Source organism: Tursiops truncatus, chromosome 5 (genome assembly GCF_011762595.2).
Source record: "Tursiops truncatus isolate mTurTru1 chromosome 5, mTurTru1.mat.Y, whole genome shotgun sequence".
In the NCBI taxonomy this organism is placed as follows: Eukaryota; Metazoa; Chordata; class Mammalia; order Artiodactyla; family Delphinidae; genus Tursiops; species Tursiops truncatus.
Window position 1 is genome coordinate 125605588 of NC_047038.1, and position 27978 is coordinate 125633565.

A 27978-nucleotide genomic window follows, 5' to 3' on the forward strand; every position below is an offset into this window, starting at 1 on the left:
TTAGTCAATTCAGGCTGCTATAACAAGTTACCATAGACTGGGTGGCTTCAAGAACAAACATTTATTTCTCACAGCTATGAAGGCTACGAAGTCCAAGATCAATGTGCTGACAGATCCCGTGTCTGATGAGAGCTTGCTTCCTTTGTCTCACATGGCAGTGAGCAAAGATATCATCTTTCTCATGTCTCTTCTTTTTTATTTTATTTATTTTTTTATACAGCAGGTTCTCCTTAGTTTCCCATTTTATACATATTAGTGTATATTGTAAGGGCACTAATCTGATTCATTAGGGCTCTACTCTCATTACCTACTTACTGTAACTCCAAGGCTCCACCTTCAAATACCATTGCATTGGAAATTAGGCTTTAACATATAAATTTTGGTGGGACACAAATATTCAGTCCATAGGAGTGTGCACTTTTAAAATTTGAAAAAAAAGTAATAATAAGAGCAGCAAACATCCATATAGAACTTACTGTGTGGTGGGCACTTTCAGATGCTTTTTGTATATTTATGCCTAGCTATCCTATGAGTTTAGAATCATAATTATCTCTGTTTTTATGGATAAAGTAACTAGGTTTTTTTTAGCTAGTGACAGACACTGAAATATTAGTAAGTTTTTGAAGGTGAAATATGGATGATTTTGTTAATTTTCATTTTCCATGTTTTCTAAGTTTTTGTCATTGACTACGTAACACTTGTATCAACACTTGTTGAATAAATGAAGCATGAGGGAGAGGTCAGGGTTGGAAATAAAAATTTGTTTATAATTTTCAAGAAAGTAAATGAAATCATTCAGAGGTAAAGTATAGAAAGAGTTAGGGATGAAATTCTGGAAAAAGAGACTCCAATGAAGGAGGCAGAAAGAATAGAGGTCAGAAGTAAATGAGGGGAAGACATGGTTGGAGGATGCAAGAAAGGACAGTTTCAAGAAGGAACAAGCTGCTGTAGATTTCAATGCAGGTGAGAGGTCCAGACAGATAAGGCCTGGAAACATCCATTGCATTTGTCAGGTAGGAGATCATGAAGAGCTTTTGGAAAGCAGTTTCTTTGGAGAAGTCAAAATAGAAACCAATAGAAGCTAGTGGTGTGAGGATAAAAATAAATGATGAAGTGAAGATAGAACTGAAGTCTGAGACATTTGCATTAGAAAGAATTAGTAGAATAAAGACGATTCAGGGTCAAAGAATGTTTTTCATCCAAAGCATGTTTTCAGGCTAAGGGAGGAAGCAAATAAAAAATAGCAACAACAACTACTACTACTTACATTTTGCCTGTCATCATCCTTATCACTTTACATTAATCACCTCATTTAATTCTTGGAATACTCTGGTATTGCTACTGTTTCACAAATGTTCTCATTGTGTCACAAATGAGAGACCTGAGATTTGGGGATAGAATAGATAACTGAGCTTATAAACTAGTAAGAAAGATTGAAATTTGAATCCAGTGTTTGATGCTAAAGTCTGTATTCTTTTTCTTTTTTATTATTGAAGTATAGTTGATTTACAATGTTGTGTTAGTTTCAGGTGTACAGCAAAGTGATTCAGTTATATATATAAAAATGTGATTCTTTTTTAGATTCTTTTCCATTATAGGTTATTACAAAATATTGAGTATAGTTAGTTCCCTGTGCTATACAGTAGATACCTATTGTTGGTTACCTATTTTATATATAGTAGTGTGTATATGTTAATTCCAAACTCCTAATTTGTCCATCTCCCCCTTTCCCCTTTAGTAGCCATAAGTTTGTTTTCTATGTCTGTGCATCTCTTTCTGTTTTGTAAATAAGTTCATTTGTACCTTTTTTTTTTAAAAAAAAAAGATTCCACATATAAGCTATATCACATATTTGTCTCTCTCTGGCTTACGTCACTTGGTATGATAATTTCTAGGTCCATCAATGCTGATGCAAATCGCATTATTTCATTCTTTTTATTGGCTGAGTGATACTCCATTGTATATATATACCACATCTTCTTTATCCATTCATCTGTCCATGGACATCTAGGTTGCCTCCATGTCTTGGCTATTGTGAATAGTGCTGCAATGAACTTTGGGGGTGCTCAACATTGCTAATTATTAGAGAAATGAAAATCAATACTACAATGAGGTACCACTTCACTCTGGCCAGAAAGGCCATCATCAAAAAGCCTACAAACAATAAATGCTGGAGAGGGTGTGGAGAAAAGGGAACCCTCTTGCACTGTTGGCGGGAATGTAAATTGGGTACAACCACTATGGAGAACAGTATGGAGGTTCCTTAAAAAACTAAAAACAGAACTACCATACGACCCTGCAATCCCACTCCTGGGCATATATCCGGAGAAAACTATAATTTGGTAAGATAAAGCCTGTATTCTTAGAAGTTAATTTAGACTGCCTGCATCAGCATTTGGGTATGTATGTGTGTTTGGGGTTGGGTGGGATGTTCAGAAACTACATGGTATATAAAAGAGAAAGAACTTGGGCTATAGTCTTTTAACACATGGTAGTATCAAAATCAATCTCTTCTGTCTCTTTGTCCACTCTATATCTCCTTTTCTATTCTAAAGTAGAACTATTTATACTTTCTTCTTCTTCCAAGTCACACTTCAACTTTAGTCAGCATATTGATGGGATTACGGTTTTGGCATAAAGATTATGCTAAAGTGAAAACACAAAATCTTATCTGAACTTCCCTTATCTGAATAAAGCAGAGCCTCCAGAAGATGCAGCTGCCATTAAACCTATTCACAGGGAGGGAGTTTCCTGCAAATTCCTGGAAGGAGACAGTCTACTTGTTCCCATTAGCGTGCACAAAAAAATCCAACAACAGACCCTTCCTACTTTCCCTCTGAAGCCCTGAACTCCACCTCCGCCCTTCTTGTTAAGCTGGTATATAAACCTTTACCTTTGTCTGGATATTCAGCAAGTTACTCATGACTAAATTACTAAGTGACTTCCATGTGCATGTGTAAATAAACCTTGACTTTCTTCCTGTTGTCAGTTAATTCACAGGCCCCTAAATGTATGAACCTAAAAGGGCAGAGGAAAAGTTTTCCTCCCAACAGTACCAAGCGGGTTTCCTGAACGAAGACAGTCTTTTCCTTAAAAACACATCTGGAGATAACAAGGTACATAATAATTTTGCTAACCCCACTCCATACCCTTTGTCAAAACTGCACTCACTATTTCTGCCACTGACCCGCCTGATCTGAGGTTTTAAGAATAAGGTGACAGGTTTTCTATTTCCAGTGAGCTGAATGCTTTCTGAAGGATATGCTTTTTTCTTTTGATTTTATTACGAAGCACAGTGGGAAACTTAAAAGATCTCCTGCATAGAGGGCAGAAACAGAAGCGTAGAAAGCGGAAAGGTGCTGATATTTAAAAGCAAGAAACAAATCTGGGGGGATTTACAGAAGGGAGAGAAGTCTGAGCTTAAAGCTGCAAAGACCATATTCTGTGTTTCAAAAATTAATAAGTGTATAAAAGAAGATTACTACAAGTTATTCAAATTAATAAAAGGCATTTAAAAATAACTTCTGTGCTAGCTCTTATCAGGATTTTAGATATGGACTACAGTACTGAATTAATTATGGGGACACATATTAAGGAATTAGAGGGAGGTTTACTGAAAAATGTAAAGATGTATGAAACTTTTTCCCATCACTATATTTTACTGCATAATAGATTGGAATGTTTAGCATAAAACCAGTCGTAACACTTACTCTCATGACATCCTTCACTGGATGGAGCAAACGTCACTTAGACTGAAAAAGCATTGAGCATTGGTCCATTTATCCTTACATTCTTCAGCAGGTACTCTAGGAGTATTCCCAAACGTAACATTACGTGTATAGAAAAGCATCTTAGTTCTTTGGGGCTGATGACCAAAGGTCATTCTTTTTTTTTTTTTTTTTTTTTTTTGCGGTACGCGGGCCTCTCACTGTTGTGGCCTCTCCCGTTGCGGAGCACAGGCTCCGGACGCACAGGCTCAGCGGCCATGGCTCACGGGCCCAGCCGCTCCGCGGTATGTGGGATATTCCCGGACTGGGGCACGAATCGGCGTACCCTGCATCGGCAGGTGGACTCTCAACCACTGTGCCACCAGGAAAACCCTCAAAGGTCATTCTTAAAATTTTGAAAGGACCCATAAAAAAAAAAAGGTGAGATATTTTTCAAACTCTTTGTTCTTGATAAGTGATCACTTTCTTATTCCCTTTGACTTCTAAAAAATTAAAAGACCTTGCTTTCAAATGCTAATCAGTTGCTTCTTTATTCCCCAGTAGACTTCAGACCATTCAGCCTCAATACTTCATTTTCTTGAGGGTTTTATTGACCATGGTCTTGGAGATTACATTTGGCTCAGAGCAACACAGCAGCTTGTTATTTTTAATTGAACTGCAGAGTACATTATTCTACGTAAGAATCAATGGGAAAAAAAATTAGTGCAAACATTTCATTTTCCAGTTTCATGCCACTAGCAATGGTTGGAAATAAAAAGAAGAAAAGGAAAAAAAAAAAAAACCCACCTTCAAACCTACCAAAAAAAAAAACCCCTAAAAAATGTGAAGTTCATTTCCTCATGCTAACTTCCATCACACAGAGAAACTGAAATTCTTTGCTCCAAGTTTTAAAACATGCAAGAATCACAAATCCACCTTTCAGCATTATGGCCTTTTTGTTTCCAGGTTAAAATAATTAATACACAGTTTACGTGGAGATGCTGTGAAAAGATACCTTAAAATCCAAACCTCTTTGTATTTCGACTGATCATTAAAAAACCCAAGGGGTGTATTCTGAAAGAGTATGCATTTGCCTTCCTTTCCTTGACCAACTTTTCCATTTCCGGGGCCTCCATCGGTGTGGTGGTTCTCTCCTTGACTGCTTCCTACCTCCCCAGAGGGAGCTGACTTTTAATAGCTGTTTGTGCTCTGGAAGCTGACAGATGAGTAAGCTATTCCCACGTTGGGTGCTTTTTAGAGGCACCTTTTCTCATTTCAGACCACACTAGAGTCCCATTTAATGCAATGGATAGTGACTTGATGAATGATCCCCTATTGGTCAAACTTGTTACTGTGCCTTTGAAAGAATCCAAATGCCACTTGAGGCCTGGTTTCCTCACTGGTAAGGCTGCCATCTGACTCCTTAGCTCTTTGAGAGGCACTGAGAAAGCATACAAGGTTTTCTCAAAATTTATTTCCTTTGTAAAATGAAATCTAACTGTTACATTTGAATTAAAAACATTGGTTTCCCCGTCTGATTGGGACGATTTCTAAAGATATAAGCAAGGACAACTTTCTGTGACTTTTTTTTGCATCTGTTTACCCAATGCTAATTTATGTCAGCTGTAAACATCAACAAAATCAACATGCTACCGGAGTTCAGAAGCGGCAAATGAATATGCATCTTCCTAATGAAAAGCCGAACCTTTTAAGAGGTCAAAGCAACATAAAAAACACTGATAGAGCAAGATGTGTGGGAGTATGCTACTTTATGTGTTTGCTCACCTGAATGTTAATTACTACATAATTCAAAGGTGAATACATGCTTTTCATATACCCTTTTAAAGTCTTGGTATAATAAGATCCCCCCAAAATGAAACCTTTCTCAAAAGTCTCTGTTATTTTAAACCTATGTCCCCAGTACATGTCTCATTAGAAATAAATTATGACAAAGTTGTGAAATAAAGGTTTATATCTTTAGTTGGTAAAAAAAAAAAAAAAAAAAAGGGAACTGATATGCTTTTTGTCCTTCTTCCCCCAGCATTGTACAGTTTCTCTGGATGAATGTATGATCTATTACTCAGCCAAGACTCAAAATGACCCCTATGTCATTCTGACCCCCTTCCTGCAAGTATTCTCCTCCAAATACCAACCTCCTCAGCTTTCACAAACTTTGATCTCTAACTTCTCAACTCAGTAAAGCTGACAGTCTGTTTTGGATCTATATGCGTGGGCCTCCAATCTGGAAATTGCCATCAGCCAAAGATCTGGGGTGATTGTTGGAATCATTTCGTTGTTTCCAACCTTTAGGAATCAAAATCCTTATTTACATATTGACCAATGTCTGAAAGTTATTTTCCATACTTTGCTCAATTTTCTAGTTGTTGGCAATAGGAATTTAGTCCTGTTCTTGTCACCATCATGTCAAGCAAGACAAACAAGGATTCAATGCTTATTTTTGCCACAACTGTAACTTGAAGTTATTTAACTAGCTCTAAGTCTCAGCCATATCAACAAAACACAAATAATAATCTTGAGGGCTCCATGAAGATTAAAACACCAAGAATAATAAGTGTGCCCTAAATGGTGGCTGGTAACATTATCTGTAAGATTTAATGGCTCTTAATTCATTAATATATTCCTTTGTAACTCTAAAAAGTAAAATCTGTATCAGAAGCATTTCTCTAGTTTTCATATTTATACTTATATTTATTTCTGAGGAATTATATATAGAACTGGTTTTGTTAACTATGCCAAAACTACTGCATTAGCAAAAAGTAACTTAAAACTTCAAGGTCACCTTAACATTGGGATTTCTTTCCAATGCAATGCTATATGATATTGGCTAGAATATTGCAGAGGTTATGGAAGTCAACATAGACCTACTGTTTCTACATCTTTGAATTTGCAAATGACTATGTCAATATCTTTCTAAACTTCTAGAGACAAGTAGTAACTCTATTTTTCAGAAGTAAATTATATAACACATCTCTGAAACATTTATTCACTGTTTAGTCTGAGAATTCAGGTTTCATCTTGCAAAAGGAAAAAAAGTTGGGTCATGCACGGTTAGCTCGGTCCAACAGCGATATTCACATGTCTGCATGACAGCTATCATCTTAAGAATTGGTGTGATGAGAAAGAATAAGAAATTGTCAAGCCACTGTCATGCATCAATTCTCATGATGATTTTATTCACTCAGCATTGAAGTGAACACATATGCCAGTGTTGCTATGAATTACATTGTTTGCATAGGCTAGTCTTCCTCAAGTGTCTGTTTATAAAAATCACATTTTCCCCTTTTCTCTCACACAAGGTGGGTACCAGCAGCAGAACAGACAACAAAATATGTATACCATACAGAGCTATGTGTACAGATTATACTGTTTCAATAATAAAGATGAGAAACATTTTACCTAATCTTCAGTCTAGATCAGGGTCTCAACGATGGTGTTTTTAACTTGATGCATGTTATCTAAATTATGTAATGCTAACCTTATTCTCGCAGAAAATTTCTATTTAAATTGTCTCTGAAGGAGCTCTTTAAAAAGAATACCTAAAACACAGGCTGCATTTCAATTTCATTTGCTTCAGGTGATACTCCAGTTTACTTACAGGATACTTTAAATTCTTGATGTCTGCATACTTTTGTGTATACTCTTTACACTGTTGGATATTCCTTCCCTTTTATCTAGGCCTTGATAATCCCTGCCTATGTTTCAAAACTAATTTGTGTCACCCTTTAAGCCTTTCCCACTGCCCTACACATTCGATAGATGCTTCTTTTATGTTCTCCTTTAACACCCTGTGCATAATAAGAACTAACACCTACGTACAGCACTTCCTATGTGCCAGGCTCTGTTAGAAGTCCTTTCTTCTTTGCATTTATTAGTTCCTTTAATTTTCATAGCAGCTCTATGACATAGATAATGTTGTTATCTCCATTTTGAAGATGAAGAAACAGAATCATAAAGAGTTTAAATACTTGGCCTAAATTCACAGATAGGAGACCTGGAGATTGAAATATAATCTCGTTCCAGACTTGTTTTTTTTAAATACCTTCATTGAGATATAATTCACATACCATATAATTCACCCATTCAAAGTGTACAATTCAGCGGCTTTAGTACATTCACAGACATGTGCTATTATCATTGTAATTAGTTTTAGAACATTATTACCCCCTAAAGAAATCCAGTTCCCATTAGCCATCATTTCTCAAACCCCTAATCTCTCCCAGCCTTAGACAGCCACTAATCTACTTTCTGTCCCTATACACGTGCCTATCCCTGACATTTCATATAAATGGAGTCATATAATATGTGATCTATTGTGACTAGCTTCTTTTAATTAGCATATTTTCAAGGTTCATCAATGTATCATGTTATCAGTGCTTCATTTCATTTTATTGACAAATAATATTCCATTTTATAGGTATACCACTCTTCTTCCAATCATCAGTTGATATACATTTGTTTCTATTTTTTGCTATTATCAATAAAGCTGCTATGAACATTTGTGTGCAGGTTTTTGTGTGGACATACATTTTCATTTCTCCTGGGAACATACCTAGAGTAGAATTTCTGAGTTGCACAGTAAGTTTGTGTTTAACCATTTGAGAAACTGCCAGACTGTTTTCCAAAGCAGTTGAACTATTTCACATTCCCACCAGAAACATACAAAAGTTCCAATTTCTCCACAACTGTGCCAACACTTGTTATTATCTGTCCTTTTGATTTGTAGCCATCCTAGTGGGTGTAAAGTGGTAGCTCATTGTGATTTTGATTTCCATGACGGCAAATTGTATTGAGAATCTTTTCATATGCTTATTGACCATTTATATACCTTCTATAAAAAACTGTCCAGATCCTTTGCCTATTTTTAATTGGTTTATTTTTTTCACATTGAGTCATTATTATAACTTTATTTTTATATGTACTAAATACAAGTCCCTCATCAGACACATGATCTGCAAATATTTTATCCCATGCTGTGGGTTGTCTTTTCATTTTTTTTTGGATTCTGTCCTTTGGGACATAGACATTTTTAATGTTAATGAAATCTAATTCAATTTTTTGGTTGTTTGTGCTTTGAGTGTTATATCTAAGAATCCATTGCCAAAATAAAGTCACAAAGACTAACATCTAATGTTTTATTCTGAGAGTTTTATAGTTTTAGCTTGTACATTTAAGTCTAGGATACATTTTGAATTAATTTTTGTACATGATTTGAGGTAAGGGTCTAGATTCATTCTTTTGCATGTGGGCATCTGGTTGAATAGACTATTCTTTCCCTGATTCAATGATCTTGACACATGTTGAAAATCAATTAACCATAGATATATGGGTTAATTTTGGACTCTCGATTCTATTCTACTGATCTAAACGTCTGTTCTTGAACCAGTATGATTACCATAGCTTTTAGGTGTTTTGAAACTGAGAAGTGTGAGTCTTCCTACTGTTCTTTTTCAAGATTTTGTGGGTCTGTTGTTTCCTTTTCTTTTTGTTTTTTTTCTACCTATTCTGATTTTCTTGCAGTTCCATGTGAATTTTAGGATCTGCTGGTCATTTATGGCAAAACAAAAAAGTCAGATAGAATTTTGATAGAGGTTTCATTAAATCTGTAGTTCTGTTTGGAGAATATTGCCATCTTTACAATACTGAGTCTTCCAATCCATGACTATAGGCTATCTCTCCATATATTTAGGACTTTTTAATTTCTTTCAACAATGTTTTGTAGCATTCAGTGTACAAATATTGAAGTTGTTCTGTTAAGTTTATTTTTATTTATTTTATTCCCTTTGATATATTTAAATGAAAATGTGTTTATTAATTTCTTTTTTGGAATTTTCATTGCTAGTGTGCAAAAATACAATTGATTTTTGTAAATTGATCTTGTACGCTGCAAAGCAGTTGAACTCATTTATTAACTCTAGTCGTGTGTGTGTGTGTGTATTCTTTAGGGTTTTTTAAATGCAAGACCATGTCATCTGTAAATAGAGATAGTTTTACTTCTTCCTTTCTAATCTCATTCCTTTTACTTAATTTTCTTGCCTAACTGGGCTGGCTAGAACCTCCAGCACAATGTTGAACAGAAATAGCGAGAACTGACGTCTTTGTCAGTTTTGACGTCTAAGGTCAGTCTTTGTTACTGACCTTAGGGGTTTAGAGGGGTTTTCAGTATTTCACCATTAATATGATGTTAGCTGTGGGTTTATAGATGCTCTTTATCAAGTTTAGAAAATTCCTTCCCTTCTATCACAAGACTGTTGACTGTTTTTTTAATCATGAAGGGGTGTTAAGATTTTATTAACTGCTTTTCCTACATCTGTTGAGATGATCATGTGGGTTTATTCCTTTATTTATTAATATGGTATATGAGATTGATTTTCATAAGTTGAGCCAACCTTGTATTCCTGGGATAAAATTTACTTGTTTATGGTGTATAGTCCTTTTCATATATTGCCAGATTCAGTTTTCTAGCATTTTGTTGAGGATGTTTGTGTCCATATTCATGTGTGTCATATTGATTATGGTCATTAAGCCATAAGCTCCACTAATTACTGATTGATTGCTTTACTGTTTTCAAAAATTCCCTGGGTTTGCTCAGTAGTTTGAAGAAAATAAATTTTGGTAGGGGTCATTTTTGGGGTTAATCTTTAAAATTTAGTCTGACCTCAGGAAGGATATCCTTAGCTATCTCTTTTTTCTGGTTTTCTCTGTTGAGCTCTCTGGCTTACGATTTAGCTTGTTGCTTTTAATTAAGAGGAGCCATAGACTTGAACTTCCCCATGCTCTGTTTCAAATAACTGAAGAATGTTTAAGGGCTCTCTTTTCTTGTGGACTGCCTCTCCCTTGGACAAAGTCTTTGTGCTACAACTCTGGGTACTGAGTTGGGTGGCAGCCTCTGGTCTTCTCCATTTACCTCAGTTGGCATGGAACTGCCCTTGGAGCAAGCTGGAGTGATGGCAATCAAGGCCCCAGTATTCTAGGTCTGCCACACCTGGGGTTGAGACTGCATCCTATGGGTCAGAGCTGGGTGAAGAAAGGGAGCCCACAAACCCTTGGTCACACTCACCAGGAATTTAGCCTTTTCAAATTTCATTTGGATGGCAAGAAAAATCCTAGCAGCCTCCAGCTGAGATAACCCTTAACTGGAAACTTTTAAGGGAGAATAAGCCCTGTCTTCTTGGCCAGATCTACTTGGACTGGAGCTTCCATCAAGCTGAGTAAGGCAGAAAGTGAGGTGGAAGCGGAAGGAGCAAGATGAGGCTGAGACACTATGGACTCCTGTTGTTTTTATTGAGTTTTAGTAGATTTTCTTGATTAAGTGTTACTTCATTTTCAGTATGCCCTTAGGAAATTTCCAGAGACTTTAAATGGTTTATATTTATTTACTTACTTATTTAGTTAGTTAGTTTTTACCCTGTTGCTTATTTTGCTAGGGAGTGGGTCCATGGAACTTCTCACCCTGCCACCTCAGAAGTGGAACTCCTCCAGGGACAGTGTTCTTTATCACAGTGTTATATCGTGTACTTCCAATGTGGTAGTTATTACATGGCACTTAACGGATTTTATTGAGAATTTTAGCTTAGTTTATTTAAGACAGTATCCATGGGAAATGTCCTCTGCCAGATCTGTAATTTTTGCCTGGAGCTTTGAACCAAACTTTAGTGTTTATTAACACTTGAAAGGAGCCCTCTTCAGACACTGCTGTGGGAGCTATAAGAGATGGCCACCAACTCCCTTCCCATATCCTTGATGTGAGTGCCTGCCAGGAGAGCCTCTTATCAAGCTCACTCTCCCAGCCCCTAAATTTGCCTCTAGGTTCAGGAGACTCAAAGGCTGAGAGTCAGGAAAGCTTAAAGCTCTGTAGGGGTTCAAAATGCTGAAGGTCTCCAAGTAGCAAAAACGTGCACAATGTCCTTAGCAAAAAACTAAGCAAAATGACATTTCAAGGCTGTTCTTAGTATATTTCCTAGTTATATATTAACATATAGAGTCTATTTAAAGCTAGCCTGAAACCAAACATGATTCCTATGAGACAATGTAATTGACATACCAGACTTTTAGAAATTTGTACAGTTTATTATTTGAATGTTCTTTTGTATCAGTTTTTTGTGTTATTTTTTCTCTAGGAAGCACCATCTTCACTAGGAGGAGAGTTGCTGTTGTTCTCATTAGCAGATTTTCAAATTAAAGTTAACAGTGAGTGGACTAAAAATCATGATTCTGTAGTTTATGTTTTGCTTGTCTGCCTTAGGGTCCTTTAAATAATTTCCCACAAAAATCTGAAGATTGATGACAATGATTAATTATGCCTTCATGATCACTCATGCTCATTTTATTCTTTTCTTTAGTTAATTTACACATCATTGTTCTACTCAGACATAATAACATCTTATATTTAGAAACACTCTGCACTTTACTAACTGCTTCCACATAGTTTAAGCTGTTTACACTCATAATAACCCTGTGGGGCCAGTTTTATTATTCCTCTTTTACAGACAGAAAAATTGAGGTTCAGAATAGCTCCCTGGCTCCCATAAGTTCAATGACCTATTAATTAGAAAAGGTGGAACTTGAACTGATGTCTTCTGACTATAAACCTAGTACTCTTTGCAGTATATGACAAATGGCTTTTAGTATGACTGTGTTGCAGAGAGAAGACTAGGTGGAGAAAAAGCAAGGAAATAGGTTGAAGTACTTCCAATAAGGAAATCAATTGCATATTATTTACTCTTTTGCTAAATGGTACATCCAGAAGAAACTAAGTACACTGCTCCATCTTATACTGACATAATTCATGGGAACATAAATTAGGAAGTATCAGTCCACATGGAAACAAAATATTGTGGAACAAAAGCCAAGCAATGAGTGCCCCTAAGACGAAGAGAATATTAAATGATTCTATGATCTGTAACTTCTCACCAAATGTGAACTTGCTATTTAATAATATGAATGAATGATTCTTGATGTTTTAAATTAAAGCTTTCTACTTCTTTACCTTAAAAGCATGTAAGTCATTCCCTAGTAACAACTATGTCAAAGGATTTAATAATAGCATAATCCTTTGCCATCTCTTTTGGAAATTTAGACTTAGTAGATGGAAATTAAAGCATAAGGACTCCTAAGACTATTTATTCAGGCATAGTCTTGTGTCCTTCCTGTTCTTATTTGTGTAATTACATACAAAGTTCTTTATTTCTTTTCTTTCCCCTTTTTTCCCTCCTTCCTTCCCTCCATTTCTCTCTCTTTCTCTCTCTCTCTCTCACACACACACAGAGGCTATCAGAATATTTTAATTTGTTCATTCAACATATATTTACTGACCTGCTTCTATATACCTGATATTGCATGTGAAAACCAACTTGTGTTTTATTGGTATGCAGCTTAGAGGGGGGAGTCTAACATTAATGAAATAATTATAAAATAAAAACAGAGAGTTACAAATAGTTCTGAATGAAAGGACACAGTGAAATGAGAAATTAAATTGTCCTCTAAACCCACGAAGCTGGTCCTGGATGTCGCGGTTGAGATTAGATCATAAAAGACTGTGACATACGTTTCTCTTTCTATCTGTCTGTCTCTATTTTATCATTCTTTCCCAGGCCCCCCACAAGTGTATTTAATTCTGAGTCCTTCACAAGCAGGTCCTATTTTCTGATAGAGAACTTAATAATGTTGATAAAATAGTTCATGTGGAACTCCTTGAAAGCAGGGACTGTATCTTTTTAAATTTTGCCTCTCTGGGATTAGCACAGTGCTTAGCTGACAACACATGTTCAACAATAGTTACTGAGTCAAAGCTCATAGTTAGGGTGTACTATACAATACTGTTTTACCTTTCCCTGATCTCAGATAACATCTCCATTTTCACAGGGAAATAAGGCCTGCTAAAATAATTCCAAGAAGTGAGACTAATAGTAAAAAAATATTTTAGGAAAAAGAAAATGTTCTTAAAATGATGGCTCAGTAGGCACCTATCTGCTACACCCTTCTTATGGTGATTTGCTTGGGGAAATTTACCTTTCTCAACACAGAGTGTGGACTTTGCTTTATGTGGTATAGTTTTAATATAAGCTGCCTTGGTGTATTTTTTTTTTTAACATCTTTATTGGAGCATAATTGCTTTACAATGGTGTGTTAGTTTCTGCTGTATAACAAAGCGAATCAGCTATACATATACATATATTCCCATATCCTCTCCCTCTTGCATCTGCCTCCTACCCTCCCTATCCCACCCCTATAGGTGGTCACAAAGCACCGAGTTGATCTCCCTGTGCTATGCAGCTGCTTCCCACTAGCTATCTATTTTACATTTGGTAGTATATATATGTCCATGCCACTCTCTCACTTCGTCCCAGCTTACCCTTCGCCCTCCCCGTGTCCTTAAGTCCATTCTCTACGTCTGTGTCTTTATTCATGTCCTGCCTCTAGGTTCTTCAGAACCATTTTTTTTTAGATTCCAAGTATATGTGTTAGCATACGGTATTTGTTTTTCTCTTTCTGACTTACTTCACTCTGTATGACAGACTCTAGGTCCATCCACCTCACTACAAATAACTCAATTTCGTTTCTTTTTATGGCTGAGTAATACTCCCTTGTATATATGTGCCACATCTTCTTTATCCATTCATCTGTTGATGGATACTTAGGTTACTTCCATGTCCTGGCTATTGTAAATAGAGCTGCAATGAACATTTTGGTACATGACTCTTTTTGAATTATGGTTTTCTCAGGGTATATGCCCAGTAGTGGGATTGCTGGGTTGTATGGTAGTTCTATTTTTTAGTTTTTTAAGGAACCTCCATACTGTTCTCCATAGTGGCTGTATCAATTTACATTCCCACCAACAGTGCAAGAGGGTTCCCTTTTCTCTACACCGTCTCCAACATTTATTGTTTGTAGACTTTTTTTTTTTTTGTAGACTTTTTGATGATATCCATTCTGACCGATGTGAGGTGATGCCTCATTGTTGATTTGCATTTCTCTAATGATTAATGATGTTAAGCATCCTTTCATGTGTTTGTTGGCAATCTGTATATCTTCTTTGGAGAAATGTCTACTTAGGTCTTCTGACCATTTTTGGATTGGGTTGTTTGTTTTTTGATATTAAGCTGCAGGAGGTGCTTGTATATTTTGGAGATTAATCCTTTGTCAGTTGCTTCATTTGCAAATATTCTGCCACATTCTGAAGGTTGTCTTTTCCTCTTGTTTATGGTTTCCTTTGCTGTGCAAAAGCTTTTAAGTTTCATTAGGTCCCATTTATTTATTTTTGTTTTTATTTCCATTTCTCTAGGAGGTGGGTCAAAAAGGATCTTGCTGTGATTTATGTCATAGAGTTTTCTGCCTATGTTTTCCTCTAAGAGTTTTATGGTGTCTAGCCTTATATTTAGGTCTTTAATCCATTTAGAGTTTATTCTTGTGTGTGGTGTTAGGAAGTGTTCTAATTTCATTGTTTTACATGTAGCTGTCCAGTTTTCCCAGCACCACTTATTGAAGAGGCTGTTAATTCTCCATTGTATATTCTTCCCTCCTTTATGAAAGATAAGGCGACCATGTGTGCGTGGGTTTATCTCTGGGCTTTCTATCCTGTTCCATTGATTTATATTTCTGTTTTTTTTTCCAGTACCATACTGTCGTGATTACTGTAGCTCCGTAGTATAGTCTGAAGTCCAGGAGCCTGATTCCTCCAGCTCTGTTTTTCTTTCTCAAGATTGCTTTGGCTTTTTGGGGTCTTTTGTGTTTCCATACAAATTGTGAAATTTTTTTTTCTAGGTCTGTGAAAAATGTGCCTTGGCATGTTTTCTATGAGTCTAGTGACATTTTTAGTTTAGATAGTAATTTTTTTCATTGCTATTACTCTCCTATATTTTTAAATTGGTTTCATTTCCTAGTGTTATTTCTTTTCTTCAGGAGGTATTCTTTAAAATAGTCTGTCTCTTTAAGATGGCTTCATGCTCAGTTTTGTTAAATGAAGTTTCCAGGAATATCCATTAACTTAATAAATTTTGTAAAGATACCATCCACATATTATTTAATCTAAAATGTTTTCAATTGCAAGATGCAAAAAAAAATTGTTTTACCTACAACTAATAAAGACAAAAAATGATGTCAATTTTAACTGCAAGAAGACATCAATTGAAAGATGCATCCTGATTCAAAGATATTAAAATATGAAAAACTGTATGTTTTTGAATTTATAAAATACAGAAAAAGCACCACCACAGCTCTACCATAAACTTCCAATCATATATGTATATAAAGTTATACAATTATGTTTATGGTAGTTTTAGGCAAAGGAATACTGCATTGTACACTATATTCAATGTAGAACAATGGCATTGCATTTTTTCAGAAATATTCTTAGCGCTGTATATGTCCTGCTAGAATGAAACTCCCCAAAGTCAGTATCTTTCTCTGTTTTGTATGTACCCCAAGCACCTAGAAAAAGATACTCAGTAAATACTTCTCAAATCAATTTATGAGTGAGTTCATCTTTCATCAGAGATGCGATGTGTCTGTTTTAGGCAAAACCAAATCAAGAAAATAAGAGTTATTTATCAGTGATCTCTTTCTAAATGCCAGTTTATGTTTTTCAGATATCTTGTACTTTTTCTTACAGGATAGCTTCTCAAATCTTTCTTTTCATTTGTTGCCAACTTTTTTCCATTTTATTTTCCTAAGTATTCATTATTATGATGATGATATTTATAACTCAGTGATGTTTCCAATAACTTTTGTGAATTACCATGAAAAAATTGAATGCCATAATTGGTCATATATGGCTATCCATACTTGTACAACTTTAAAAGTGAAAAGGAAAAAAATGATCTTAATAAGTGATTTTAGAGTTGCTGGGTGGATTTAGGAAAGAGTGATTCTCAGTGTTGGGTGGAGGAAGCTTGCAAGGCCATGTAAGTAAGAGCTAGACCTGGAAAGGTGCTTGTAAGAAATAAATAAGAAAGTCATGGCTGGTTTCCATTCAAATAAGAATTACAGGAAGAGTCAGGAAGCCTGAGAAATTATTAAGTACAATGGCTGTATATTGTGGGAGTGTGAAAAGTGTAACAACCTTTTACTCAACTGGGCACCCAACTGATAAATCCATGTTGCACCACAGAAAACTTGGGGGAAAGAGACTGTTTCCATATCTTCATTCACTAGTCATATTCAGGATATGTGCTGGGCTAAGCTTGCAGGAAACAGACCATTCTGAATCATGAAGGTGAGACTGGGGCATGCAGGTATTAACACTGTGTGAGGCAGTACCATTTCAAGCACAAAACAGCAATCGTTCTGCTCAGCCTGGAAATGAATTTAAAATAATTGGTTCTGTGAAGCTTTCCCAGTAAAACTCACTTTCATCTTATTCAGAGTTAAGCATTTCCAACTATCAAGAAAATCCTATAGCTACCTCAATTTGCACACTTATCACAGTTGGAGGAGAGAGATTATAATGTTAAGAAGGCAGAAGTTGGGCTTCCCTGGTGGCGCAGTGCTTGAGAGTGCCCCGGTCCGGGAAGATCCCACATGCCGCGGAGCGGCTGGGACCGTGGGTCATGGTCACTGAGCATGCGCGTCCGGAGCCTGTGCTCCAAAACGGGAGAGGCCACAGCAGTGAGAGGCCCGCGTACCGCAAAAAAAAAAAAAAAGGCAGAAGTTAAGAGATCTGCAGTCAGATCCTGGATTTGAATCCTCGTTCTCTCTGTTACTTCCTATCTGTATAATCTTCCACATTTATTTCAACCTCTGTATGTCTCAGTTTCTTCAACCACATTCTTAGGATCAGAATACTATCTATTTATTGTAAATACTGTGAGGGCTGATTAAGATAACAGATGAAAAAGACTTAGTAGAGTATCTGGCACATAGTAAGTAATTAATAAATCTTAGCTGTTTCGTTATATGTGCTTCTCTCCAGTAAGATTCTTTGCACACCTTGAGGTATGAATATGCATATAAGATGGATAACCCATTACCAAGTCTATCATATAGTAAGTACTAAATAAATATTTGTTTAATGACTAAATGCGATTAGCTTGCCTTGAAATATGAATGTCAAAGACAAAAGCAAAGCACATATATTGTCTTTTATTACAGTTTTCAGCTGTGTTTCCATGTTAATCACTAGAGAAGAGACTATTACAGTTTAATGTACTTTAAATGTCTGTCTTTTTTTTAATATTAGCACATCAGTACCAATGCATATCTACACGTTTGAATACATACAGAAGCACATTCACAATTAAGTTGTCAAGTACTCATAATATAATTAGTTGCCAAACAGTAAAAATCTTATTAAAACAATAACTAAAAATAAATTATAGGCAGCAAAAAGGGAGGAGAGATTACTCGTTTGAATTTCCTTTTATAGAGAATATCACAGATCCTTCTTTTAGACAATGAAATTATGTTGAGTCTGCTTAAATTGTATTAAACAATGTACAAAGGACAGCTATTGCTGTTATAAACCTTGATAAACATCTATTAGCATCAACATACCAAAAAAGACCATTTCTCCTGTTTACTAATTCTGCAATTTTTTTAGCCTATAAGAAAGACTTTTTCAAATTTAAAAACAAGTGGGCTTTTCTGAAAAAAACTGAAGTTAATAACTATGGATTATTCCGTTTTGAAACGTACTATAAAGTAGCACAAGGTTAATCACATTGAAACAGGCAGGGAGAATACATGTCTTCATGTTTTATGGCTATTTAGATAGTACCCATGTGAGTATTTTACTGTTGAAGACTATTTCTTTTGACATCTTATTTTATTTGTGTATCATGTGAGAAAATAATAATATATAGAATAATGAAAACAGTTACCATTTATTGCTTTTTATACCAAGTAAATGAATTTGTAATAAATGTTTCACATGTATAATTCCATGTAATAGCCACAGAATCACTAGATGATACGCTCTTTTAAGACAGAATCATATCTGTCCGTTTTAACCACCACTGTCCCCAGAAATCAGCACTGAGCTTGAATACGGTTGATAATAAATACTATTTACGAAACAACTGGATGATTTTTACTTTGAAGTAGGTCCTTCCCAGAAAAATATTCTTAGTCTGCTAATGTTTTAGTGTTACTGAATGTACTGTGTTTGATCAAATCTACCCTTATTTGGCATGGTTATCTTCATTTACATAGACCATAGGGCTTCAGTGAGAGAATGCCTGAGAGATAACTTCACTTTATCATGTGTAGGAAACTGTAGAAGGATGGAAATCTGGCCTAAAATGTCTAAGAAAGTTATGACAAAAGTACTGTAATTAAAGGAAAAGCCTGTAAAAATCTGATTCTGATCCACATAAATTGAAGGTTGGAAAACATGACCATTACAAATCCCTTAGAATGCACAGTCAGCTCCTTTAGTATTATGACATCAGTTAATGAAACATAAAGAAATGGAGGATAAAGGAACATCTAGAAGCCAAAACTGCAAGGGGCAGATTAGACCTACCAGAACAGTCACCACACGTAGGACCACTCCACGCATGTTATTCTCCAGTTTCTTGTCAGTCAGGGACCCATTCAGCCCTGTGACAGGAGTCCAGCACCCAAGCTGAAAGATGAAATAGCTTGGTCACTTTTCTGCCTGAAGAACAGTCCAATCACCTATATATAGGCCTTTCAGAGAAATGTGGGATAAATCTTGGAGTCACTGATAACAGGAAGTGTCCTGTGCAGCTTTTCCTGTTTAATAGCAAATGAAGCAAGCAAAAATGCTATGCTATCTCCTGCTTTTAAATATCATCGTATGGCATATGACAGTATCCAACATGCTTTAGGGGACTCACTGAGGACATGTGACTTAATGAGGAGTTATAAATACACCAATAACTCAGTCCCAGTAACACACTAATTGGAAAAATAAGAGCACATATAATTCTAGCATAATGCCTGTTCTAATATACCAATTACTACACAAGTTAGATTTTTTTTTACAGTTTCAGTGGTTTTAATTAGATCTTACACTGCTTTTAACAGAACATAAAACTGTAAGATTTTTCATGTGGTTAGAGGGGTTACAGCTTTTACTTGAGGAAAAAAAATCATCTATATGGCTTTGTTGTTTTCAAGTATTCACAGTACATAAAACAATGTAATTTGCCTTTTTTGTCAGTGTTATCAATCTGTCTGGAAGACTTTGGCAGCAGCCATTTCCTTAAAGTCTTGCAACGATTAACTGCTCTTTGCTCTCCAAAATACTGGTTTAATTTTACATTCTCACGTAGTTCTTATGTCTTGTAATATCCAAACCTGAGGACTACCAGTCTTAAAATTACTTCCTATAAATCACAATGGGATAAAAATGGGTGACTCTCAATTCAAAAGTAAGGAGGAAAGAGAGGTGCTGTGACTTGGATTAGCAGATATCTGCCCAAGAAGCAAAGCTGCAAAGAGAATTTTGCAATGCACATCTTGGGAAGATACATCATACTATTAATCCTGATACTAGATCCATGAGCCTTTACATTTGGGAACCTATTCCATACTTGCATGCTTTAAAAATGTAACAGACTTTTAGTCATATTCAAAGACTGTTTTGGTTAACTGAATGGTTTACAGGGGCACCTGGTTATTTGTGCTGCTTCCTCCGAAAGACTATTATTTCCTTGCATTGCGTTTTGTTGTGGCTTCTGAAGTCATTAACATACTGGCAAGTCTCCCTCACAAATAAACAATTTGGGTGCTTCCCATTAAAACCCAAGTTTCTCTTTGAGCTCCACAAATGGTATTTGAGAAAACTAAAATGTATACAATATATCTTAAGAGAAGTGGATGTCACAATGTAAACAAAAAGCCAGCATTTTTCTTATTAAAATAATTTGAAAAAGGCTGCTAATTGTTGGTTTCAACTGCAAAAGCACATTAAATTCATACAGTGATGTGTCATTTTTAGTTACATAAAAGTCTAATTAGAACTTAGATCCAATTAGCAAATCCAAATGCGTTGAAAGTCTAGTTATCAGAGATATTGTAGACCTCTTGCCAAATTTAAAATCTTATGAAATTTCTTTTGAGCTTTTGTTCTCTTCTGAGGTCAACCGAAGTCTATCCTCAATTACATTTATTGACGTGCACTTTTTCTAATTACTTCTTCAAGGTTTTATTTCCCTAGACCAAATAATATTGGTGGAAAAAGAGTTCTAAAACGAAGTGAAAAGCTAAATTTCCAATGTGCTATCCGTCTTTTACCATTATATTACTTAATTCTAAGTTAAATTAATAGCTTTTAGGACATGATCGTATTCATGACTAATACGTTTAACCTGCCAAAGTAAACACAGGGTTTTTTTCTCCCTTGGAGTTGTTTTTTAAGTTTGGTGAACCTACTGTCAGTTTGCCTAAATATTGACAAATGACATCTGTTAGTGCCAGCCTGAACATAGCATTTTGGTGTATTGACTAGTCAAAATATTTACTACTGGAATACCAACAAAACCTGCTGACTAGTTTGTTTCAACAATGTTCTGGACAAACAGTTAAAAATATATAATTTCCAGCTTCTTCTTAATTATGTCTTCCTTTAAACATAACTAAATACAGTCAATGACTGAAAAATTCTAGAGCATTCTAGTGTTTGGGGGTTTGAAATAACAGTAACGAAAAAGCATTTGGAGGAGGTAAGGAGGTGGTTGTATCTTATCTTCCGACCTGGGCAGTGACTTAAACTATAGTTTAAACTATACTAATATACTATAGTACTATTTGTACTATATATAGTGTTTCTTATCTCTCTCTCTCTTCTCTCCCCTTCCTCTCTCTCTCTTTTTTTTCTTTTTATTCACACTGATTTCTACCAGTGACCATGCATGGCCACGAACCCCATCCCTCCTTTTGGAGAATTGCTTTCTTTTTCCATCCCTAGACAAGTGTTCCAAATCATCCAAATTTTTTCATGACTCTGACTCTCTGGTTTAGCAATTGTTAACAGTTGGTCGTCTGACCCGAGCCAATAAAAGTCTTTCCTTGGAGGTTTATTTTTAATATCAAGTGTGTGCATGGTGGGCAGGTCAATAAGTTGATATGAAGTTTTTTTATTGTTTGGCCAGATTCTCTCATATATACTACAGGCCATATAATTTTCTCTTCTGCTTTATGAAGGTTTTTCACCTTTCTGTTTTCTTTCTTTTTTTTTGCCATCTGACTCACATGTCTTTTGATTATAGTACTTAGAAAGTTGAAAAGTTGTACCTGTTCTTAATAACAACAGTCTATATTTTAAGACTGGTAACTCCTTTTACTTAACTCAGGTATTCCTGCATATTCACCCACTCCAATACTTAATGTTATCTGAATGTTAGCTGTGGTCACCAAAAACTAGAGATGAAATTTTGATACAGAGATATTTCAGGATACAGATTCTCTGGAAAACTAGAAATAAAGTATATCCACTCATCACATATCAACATAGGTTGTAACAAAGAAATCATTTAAAAATTACAATAATATTCATTTCCTACAATGAATAGAACTTTTTTTTTTTTACATTTCTTGGAATACTTTCTATGCGTCAGCCATGGTACTGAGCTTTTCATACATGATCTCATTTAAGACTCAAAATAACTTTATGAGATGGTGCTGTTATCAATATTACTTTATAAACATAAAAATTAAGGATTCAGTTAAGGTCACTTATTTACAAAGAGATGAAATTAGGATTTAAACTGATGTGCTTTTTTTTAACTTTTTATTTTATATTGGAGTATAGTTGATTAACAATGTTGTGTTAGTTTCAGGTGTACAACAAAGTGACTCAGCCATATATATACATGTAACTATTGCTTTTTAAAGTCCAGATTCAGTATTGTTAGTTGCCATACTGTTTCATAGCTTAAAAAATTCTTTTCATAAACACGATCTATTTAAGGAAGGTAGAGAAGATAGTATTCCTATTTTAATAGTCAAGGAAAATAAGCCTCGGTACTGTTAAGTGGCTGGCTCAATATAATAGTGAGTGAATTCATATTTTGGCAATAAAATTTAAAAGGCAAAATCATCACCATCAATGTCACTTTTATAAAAATTATTATAACACATACATAGTGCACAGTATGTGCTAATCATAAGACAGCTTTGCATATATTAATTAATTTATTCTCAAAACCACCCAATGAGGAAGGTGTCATTATTATCCTCATTATAAGGGAAAGGCTGATTATACACACCTTTTTGAAGGATTACTCAAGTTTTAAGACTCCTTAATTTCTGTTCATATCCAGTCACCTCCCTGAGATTCACTTCAAGCTATTTTGTTTGATTGCAAAAACTCCTTCCAATAATAAGCAAGAAAAATGAGGTAGGTTCACATAGATCTACACTGAGTTTGTATCTACAATGGGTCACAGTCCTTGCAGCATAGCAAGATTGACAGGCATAGTGTTTGATAAGAACTAAAAGAATTTCACTCAGGTTCAAGTGTGAGACTTATCTAACAACTTCTCTGGTTTCATTGTTTGAAATGTCTTTAACTTGACTTTGCTCGTGTGGAGAAGGCTGTTTTTGTCTGATTGTGTTTCTGTTTTAGTTTTAAACAATGAGGCTAGAGACTAACAAAGATAATGCACACGAAATTTCATAATACTATCTATTCAGCTGAGCACTTTCTAAGTACAAATAATAAAAGTGGTCTCTGCAGCACATGAGATTTACAGAAAGTCACACTGCTGATAGCAAAACGAGATTCTCTGTCTTCCATGGTCTGGCAGTATAGAGAAAATTTAAAAGGGATTAAAAAAATGACCAATTCAATTTCCTTTCAATTACAGAATATCTATTTCCTATAGTATTTTCTGGTTATTGCCTAAACTAATTTTAAAACCCTAAAATGCTTAAAGTTTTAATTATTTCCTTCATTGGAGCTTTAGCAATAATAACCCTGCAGCTTTCTGTTAAAATCAATGTAATATCTGTGTTCAGCAAACTGGTTGATGTATTTGCATGAGCACAGTAGCATGTTCCTAACATTATATACTGTGTCATTAGTAAATGACCAAGTTTTAGACATTTACTCTTTTCCCCTCAATGTTTTCACTTTTTATTTGCCCATGGGCTTTAAAGAATGACATTTGACTTGGGTTTTACATCACTATTTTTCAGGCAATGTTACAATGTCAAAAAGAGCTGAACTGTTTAATTTTACACTCAATAGTTTATAAGCTTTAATAACAGGAGTCAAGAGAGCTCTTAATTGAATACCAAACAGAATCCCCTACATGTACTAGACTGTATTCATATGGAACAAACCAAGCCTGGCTATAGTACCAAAGTTCCAACTTCAGGACACATAATGTCCACAGCACTGGGGCTATATGCTCCCAAGCACTATGTTTCCTTTATTTGCTTTCTCAGCCTTCAGAGGAAAATACGGAACGACCACAGCATGACGAAGTAGCTGAAAGCTAGCCGTTTAGAAGTGCACAGCATTATTTGGTAGATATTACTTCTGTAATGGGATAGAAAGTGTAAGAAAAAAATACATATGCCAGGTTGGCTCAGATACATGTTTTATAGAGTTAAATCGGAATGGTTTTCTTCTTTGACATGTATAGAACACACTGTGTCAGTAATCCTTCCAATAATAATTTTCTTTATGGTATTTCCACCTGTAAAATAGGTTCAATTTGTTAGACTTGTTCCCCAGGGGATGAGTATTTCCTCCTAAGATTTTAATCCTACAGCTTGGTCATTACCATGAAGTAGAAGTCGTTCTTTCGATTAGAGTTTCCTTCAGGAGAAAATGAAAAGTCAGAAAAAAAAAAAATTACCTGATTCTACAGCTTATATCTCCCTGCATTGCTGCTGAAGACAAAACCTTCTGTACTATGTAACCAGGTACATGTACAACAAGACAAACTTGTTAACTGATTTCCACAAATTAAGACTATAAACGTGAGAAGCTATATATCCATATCTATCTCTCTGTATATATATATGAAGAAATAGCTCAAAGGTGTTTATGGCGCTATAATAACCACTCAGTTATCAACTGGTATCTGACTGGTTTAATAATACTCTGCCATTATTATATGTTTTCACTTTGTTTATAATTCTTAGTGTAAAATTACTGTTACACTATATTTAGGGAAAATACAGCATAGTGGTTAAGATCAGGAACTCCAGAACCAGACTGCTTATGTTCAAGGACCTGCTCTGACACTTGCTGGGTGTGGCCACTGGGCCTCTGTTTCCTCTCAAATGCGAAGAGTAAAAATGGCTTCCTCGGGCTTCCCTGGTGGCGCAGTGGTTGAGAGTCCGCCTGCCGATGCAGGGGACACGGGTTCATGCCCTGGTCCGGGAAGATCCCACATGCCGCGGAGCGGCTAGGCCCGTGAGCCATGGCCGCTGAGCCTGCGCGTCCGGAGCCTGTGCTCCGCAACGGGAGAGGCCACAGCAGTGAGAGGCCCGCGTACCACCCCCGCCAAAAAAAAAAAAAAAAAAAAAGGCTTCCTCATAAGGACTGGTGGGACTGTTAACTGACTTAATATATGTCAAGTGTTTAGCAGTCTTCTTGGCACATAAAAACTGAATAAGTGTTCATTATTATTACTCCTATATAATCAGCATTTTTTTGTTGTTGTTCCTTTCTCAGCCTCATCATCTGGAGTCACTAGTCTTAGTGATGAAACATACTTCTAAAGCTAAACATACTTCTCAACTTTGGCTGCATATTAGAATAACCGGAGAGCTTTATAAAATTCTGATGCCCTGCCTAATCCCAGAACAATTAAATCAGAATCTCCACTGCCCTAAGACATGCCCTAACACCCAGCAAATGCAATCTCATAGGATGGCTACGTAACCTTATCAGATAAAGGCATTCTTTTTACTGGCTTCCTTTGCAAAAGCTAACTAGGGACACTTTCTCAAATAAACTCTTTTATTTTTCTTGTTTTAAGTAGGATAGGAGACTATAAACTCTGTGAAGCTGAATAATTCTTACCTTGTCTATTGTTGTAGCCCTAGTCCTTATCATAGCATTGGTGTACTGGTACATGATAGGTCCTAATAGATATCTGATAAACGAATGCATACTTTGAAACTCCTGCTGTCCTCTTTATTCTTCTATCTTTTTGGCTAGTCTCTAGTTTAAGCTGAATAAAAAACAAAATATCCCCAACCTGATATTGTGTCCTACTGTAATACTGTACCCCTGACAATTTTTGTGCTGCTTCAGGATGACTCCTGTCACTAAAATTCAATTAGCTCTCCTTTTCTTTCTGATCAGAATTTTCTTCCTAATAATATTTTAGCATTTAATGATTACAATCTGATAAAAGTTGCTGGATTTCTTCTCTTTCATTCCATGCTACCTTGAGATGTTTTAAAGGGATCTTCATTTTAAAATCACATTAGAATTCTCAGTCTTTCCTATCTCCTCATCTTAATTATCTGTAGGTGCCCACTGCCTATTACAATAGTGTTTTATACAACTAAAATAATTATTTTTATAAAACTTACAACGTTTAATGTAAAGCTATTGCACTTTAGATCTTTGTTCCCAAACAACTGAAAATCTCATGCTCAGATGTCTCCTTATATTCTATCTCTTCAACATCTCTGCTTAGATATCTCAAAGGCACCTCTAATATCATAAGATTAAGCTCACAATCTACCCCTTAGCATCCATCCGGTTCTACTGGCCAGAAACTAAGAAGTCAGTCTTGCCATCTCTCATATTTAATCAACTGCCAGTCTGCCAATTTCAACTCCTTAAAAAGAACCTCTCAAATCCACTTCACAGCATCTCCCTGCCACCATCATAGTCCAAGCTAACTTCATAGCTTCTCTTTTACAATCTTTACTCTACACTGCAAACATAAACATACATGTAGATATGATGTCCTCTGCCTAAGTTCTTCCCATAGTTATCTATTTTTCTCCAGATAAAGACCAGACTTCTAATGTGGCCAACCAAAACCTGTGTGATGTGTCACATGTTACAGTCAGTCTCAGGTCATATCACATTTCCTCTCATTCTTTGGACTCCAACCACACTAGTCTTCCCTCAGTTTCGCGAGTTAGACATAATTTTCCTGCCTTAAGGATTTAAACTGTTTCTGAAGCATAGAAGTATAAAAGAACCACTTGGGGAGTTAAAAAACATCCCAATGCGAAAGCCATATGCCATGCCAATTAAATCAGACTTTCTGGGCATGTGATCCAGGTATCAGTATTTTATTTTTCAGGTTCAGGTATCAGTATTTTTTAAAGTTTCCAAGATGATTCCAAAGTTTAGCCAAACGTGAGAACCAATAATTTTGAATATACAGTCTTCATTGATTGGAATAATCTTAGGAACCTGCCATTCTTCAAGGAATTACTGAATTCACTCTTACTCATCCTTTAGATCTCAATGTAAACATCTATAGCTTGGGGTAAACCATCCCTGACAACCTGACCCACCCCCAAGCTAGCTCATGTCACTCCAATACAGCATCATGTTCCTCCCTTTACAGTAATATCACAGTTAAATTTTTTAATCTGTATTTTTTATGATTAACATTTATTGTGCCAACTATCTGTAAGTTTCCATGGAGTCAGGAAAGATTGCTGTTTTGTATCCTCCACTTTATTAAATACATAATTCCTGGGACAAAGGGGGACTTCAAATTTTTTTGAGTACTAAACAAATTTAGATGATTTTCTTTTTTTTTTTTTTTTTTTTTGCGGTACGCGGGCCTCTCACTGTTATGGCCTCTCCCGTTGCGGAGCACAGGCTCCGGACGCGCAGGCTCAGCGGCCATGGCTCACGGGCCTAGCCGCTCCGCGGCATGTGGGATCTTCCCGGACCAGGGCATGAACCCTTGTCCCCTGCATCGGCAGGCGGACTCTCAACCACTGCGCCACCAGGGAAGCCCAATTTAGATGATTTTTAAACAAGAAACTTAATAAAGGGAGGAGCTTCAAGATGGCGGAAAAGTAGGACACGGAGATCACCTTCCTCCCCACAAATACATCAGAAATACATCTACACGTGGAACAACTCCTAAAGAACACCTACTGAACGCTGGCAGAAGCCCTCAGACCTCCCAAAAGGCAAGAAAGTACCCACGTACCTGGGCAGGGCAAAAGAAAAAAGAAAAAACAGAGACAAAAGGATAGGGACGGGCCTTCGCCAGTGGGAGGGAGCTGTGAAGGAGGAAAGCTTTCCACACACTAGGAGCCCCTTCGCGGGCGGAGACTGCGGGAGGCGGAGGAGGGGGGGCTTCGGAGCCACAGAGGAGAGCGCAGCAACAGGGGTGCAGAG

The 27978-nt window shown here is 36.1% G+C and overlaps 1 protein-coding gene across 2 annotated transcripts in view; it reads right to left on the reverse strand.

Moving 5' to 3' along the window:
• The window catches only part of GRID2 (glutamate ionotropic receptor delta type subunit 2), a 1349856-nt gene that overhangs the window by 316092 nt on the left and 1005786 nt on the right, over window positions 1–27978 (reverse strand). For both annotated transcript variants that reach the window (XM_033857390.2, XM_033857389.2), the window contains one exon: window positions 19186–19287. In XM_033857390.2, coding sequence (XP_033713281.1) covers window positions 19186–19287 — 102 coding nt within the window. The remainder of the gene's footprint in view (window positions 1–19185; window positions 19288–27978) is intronic.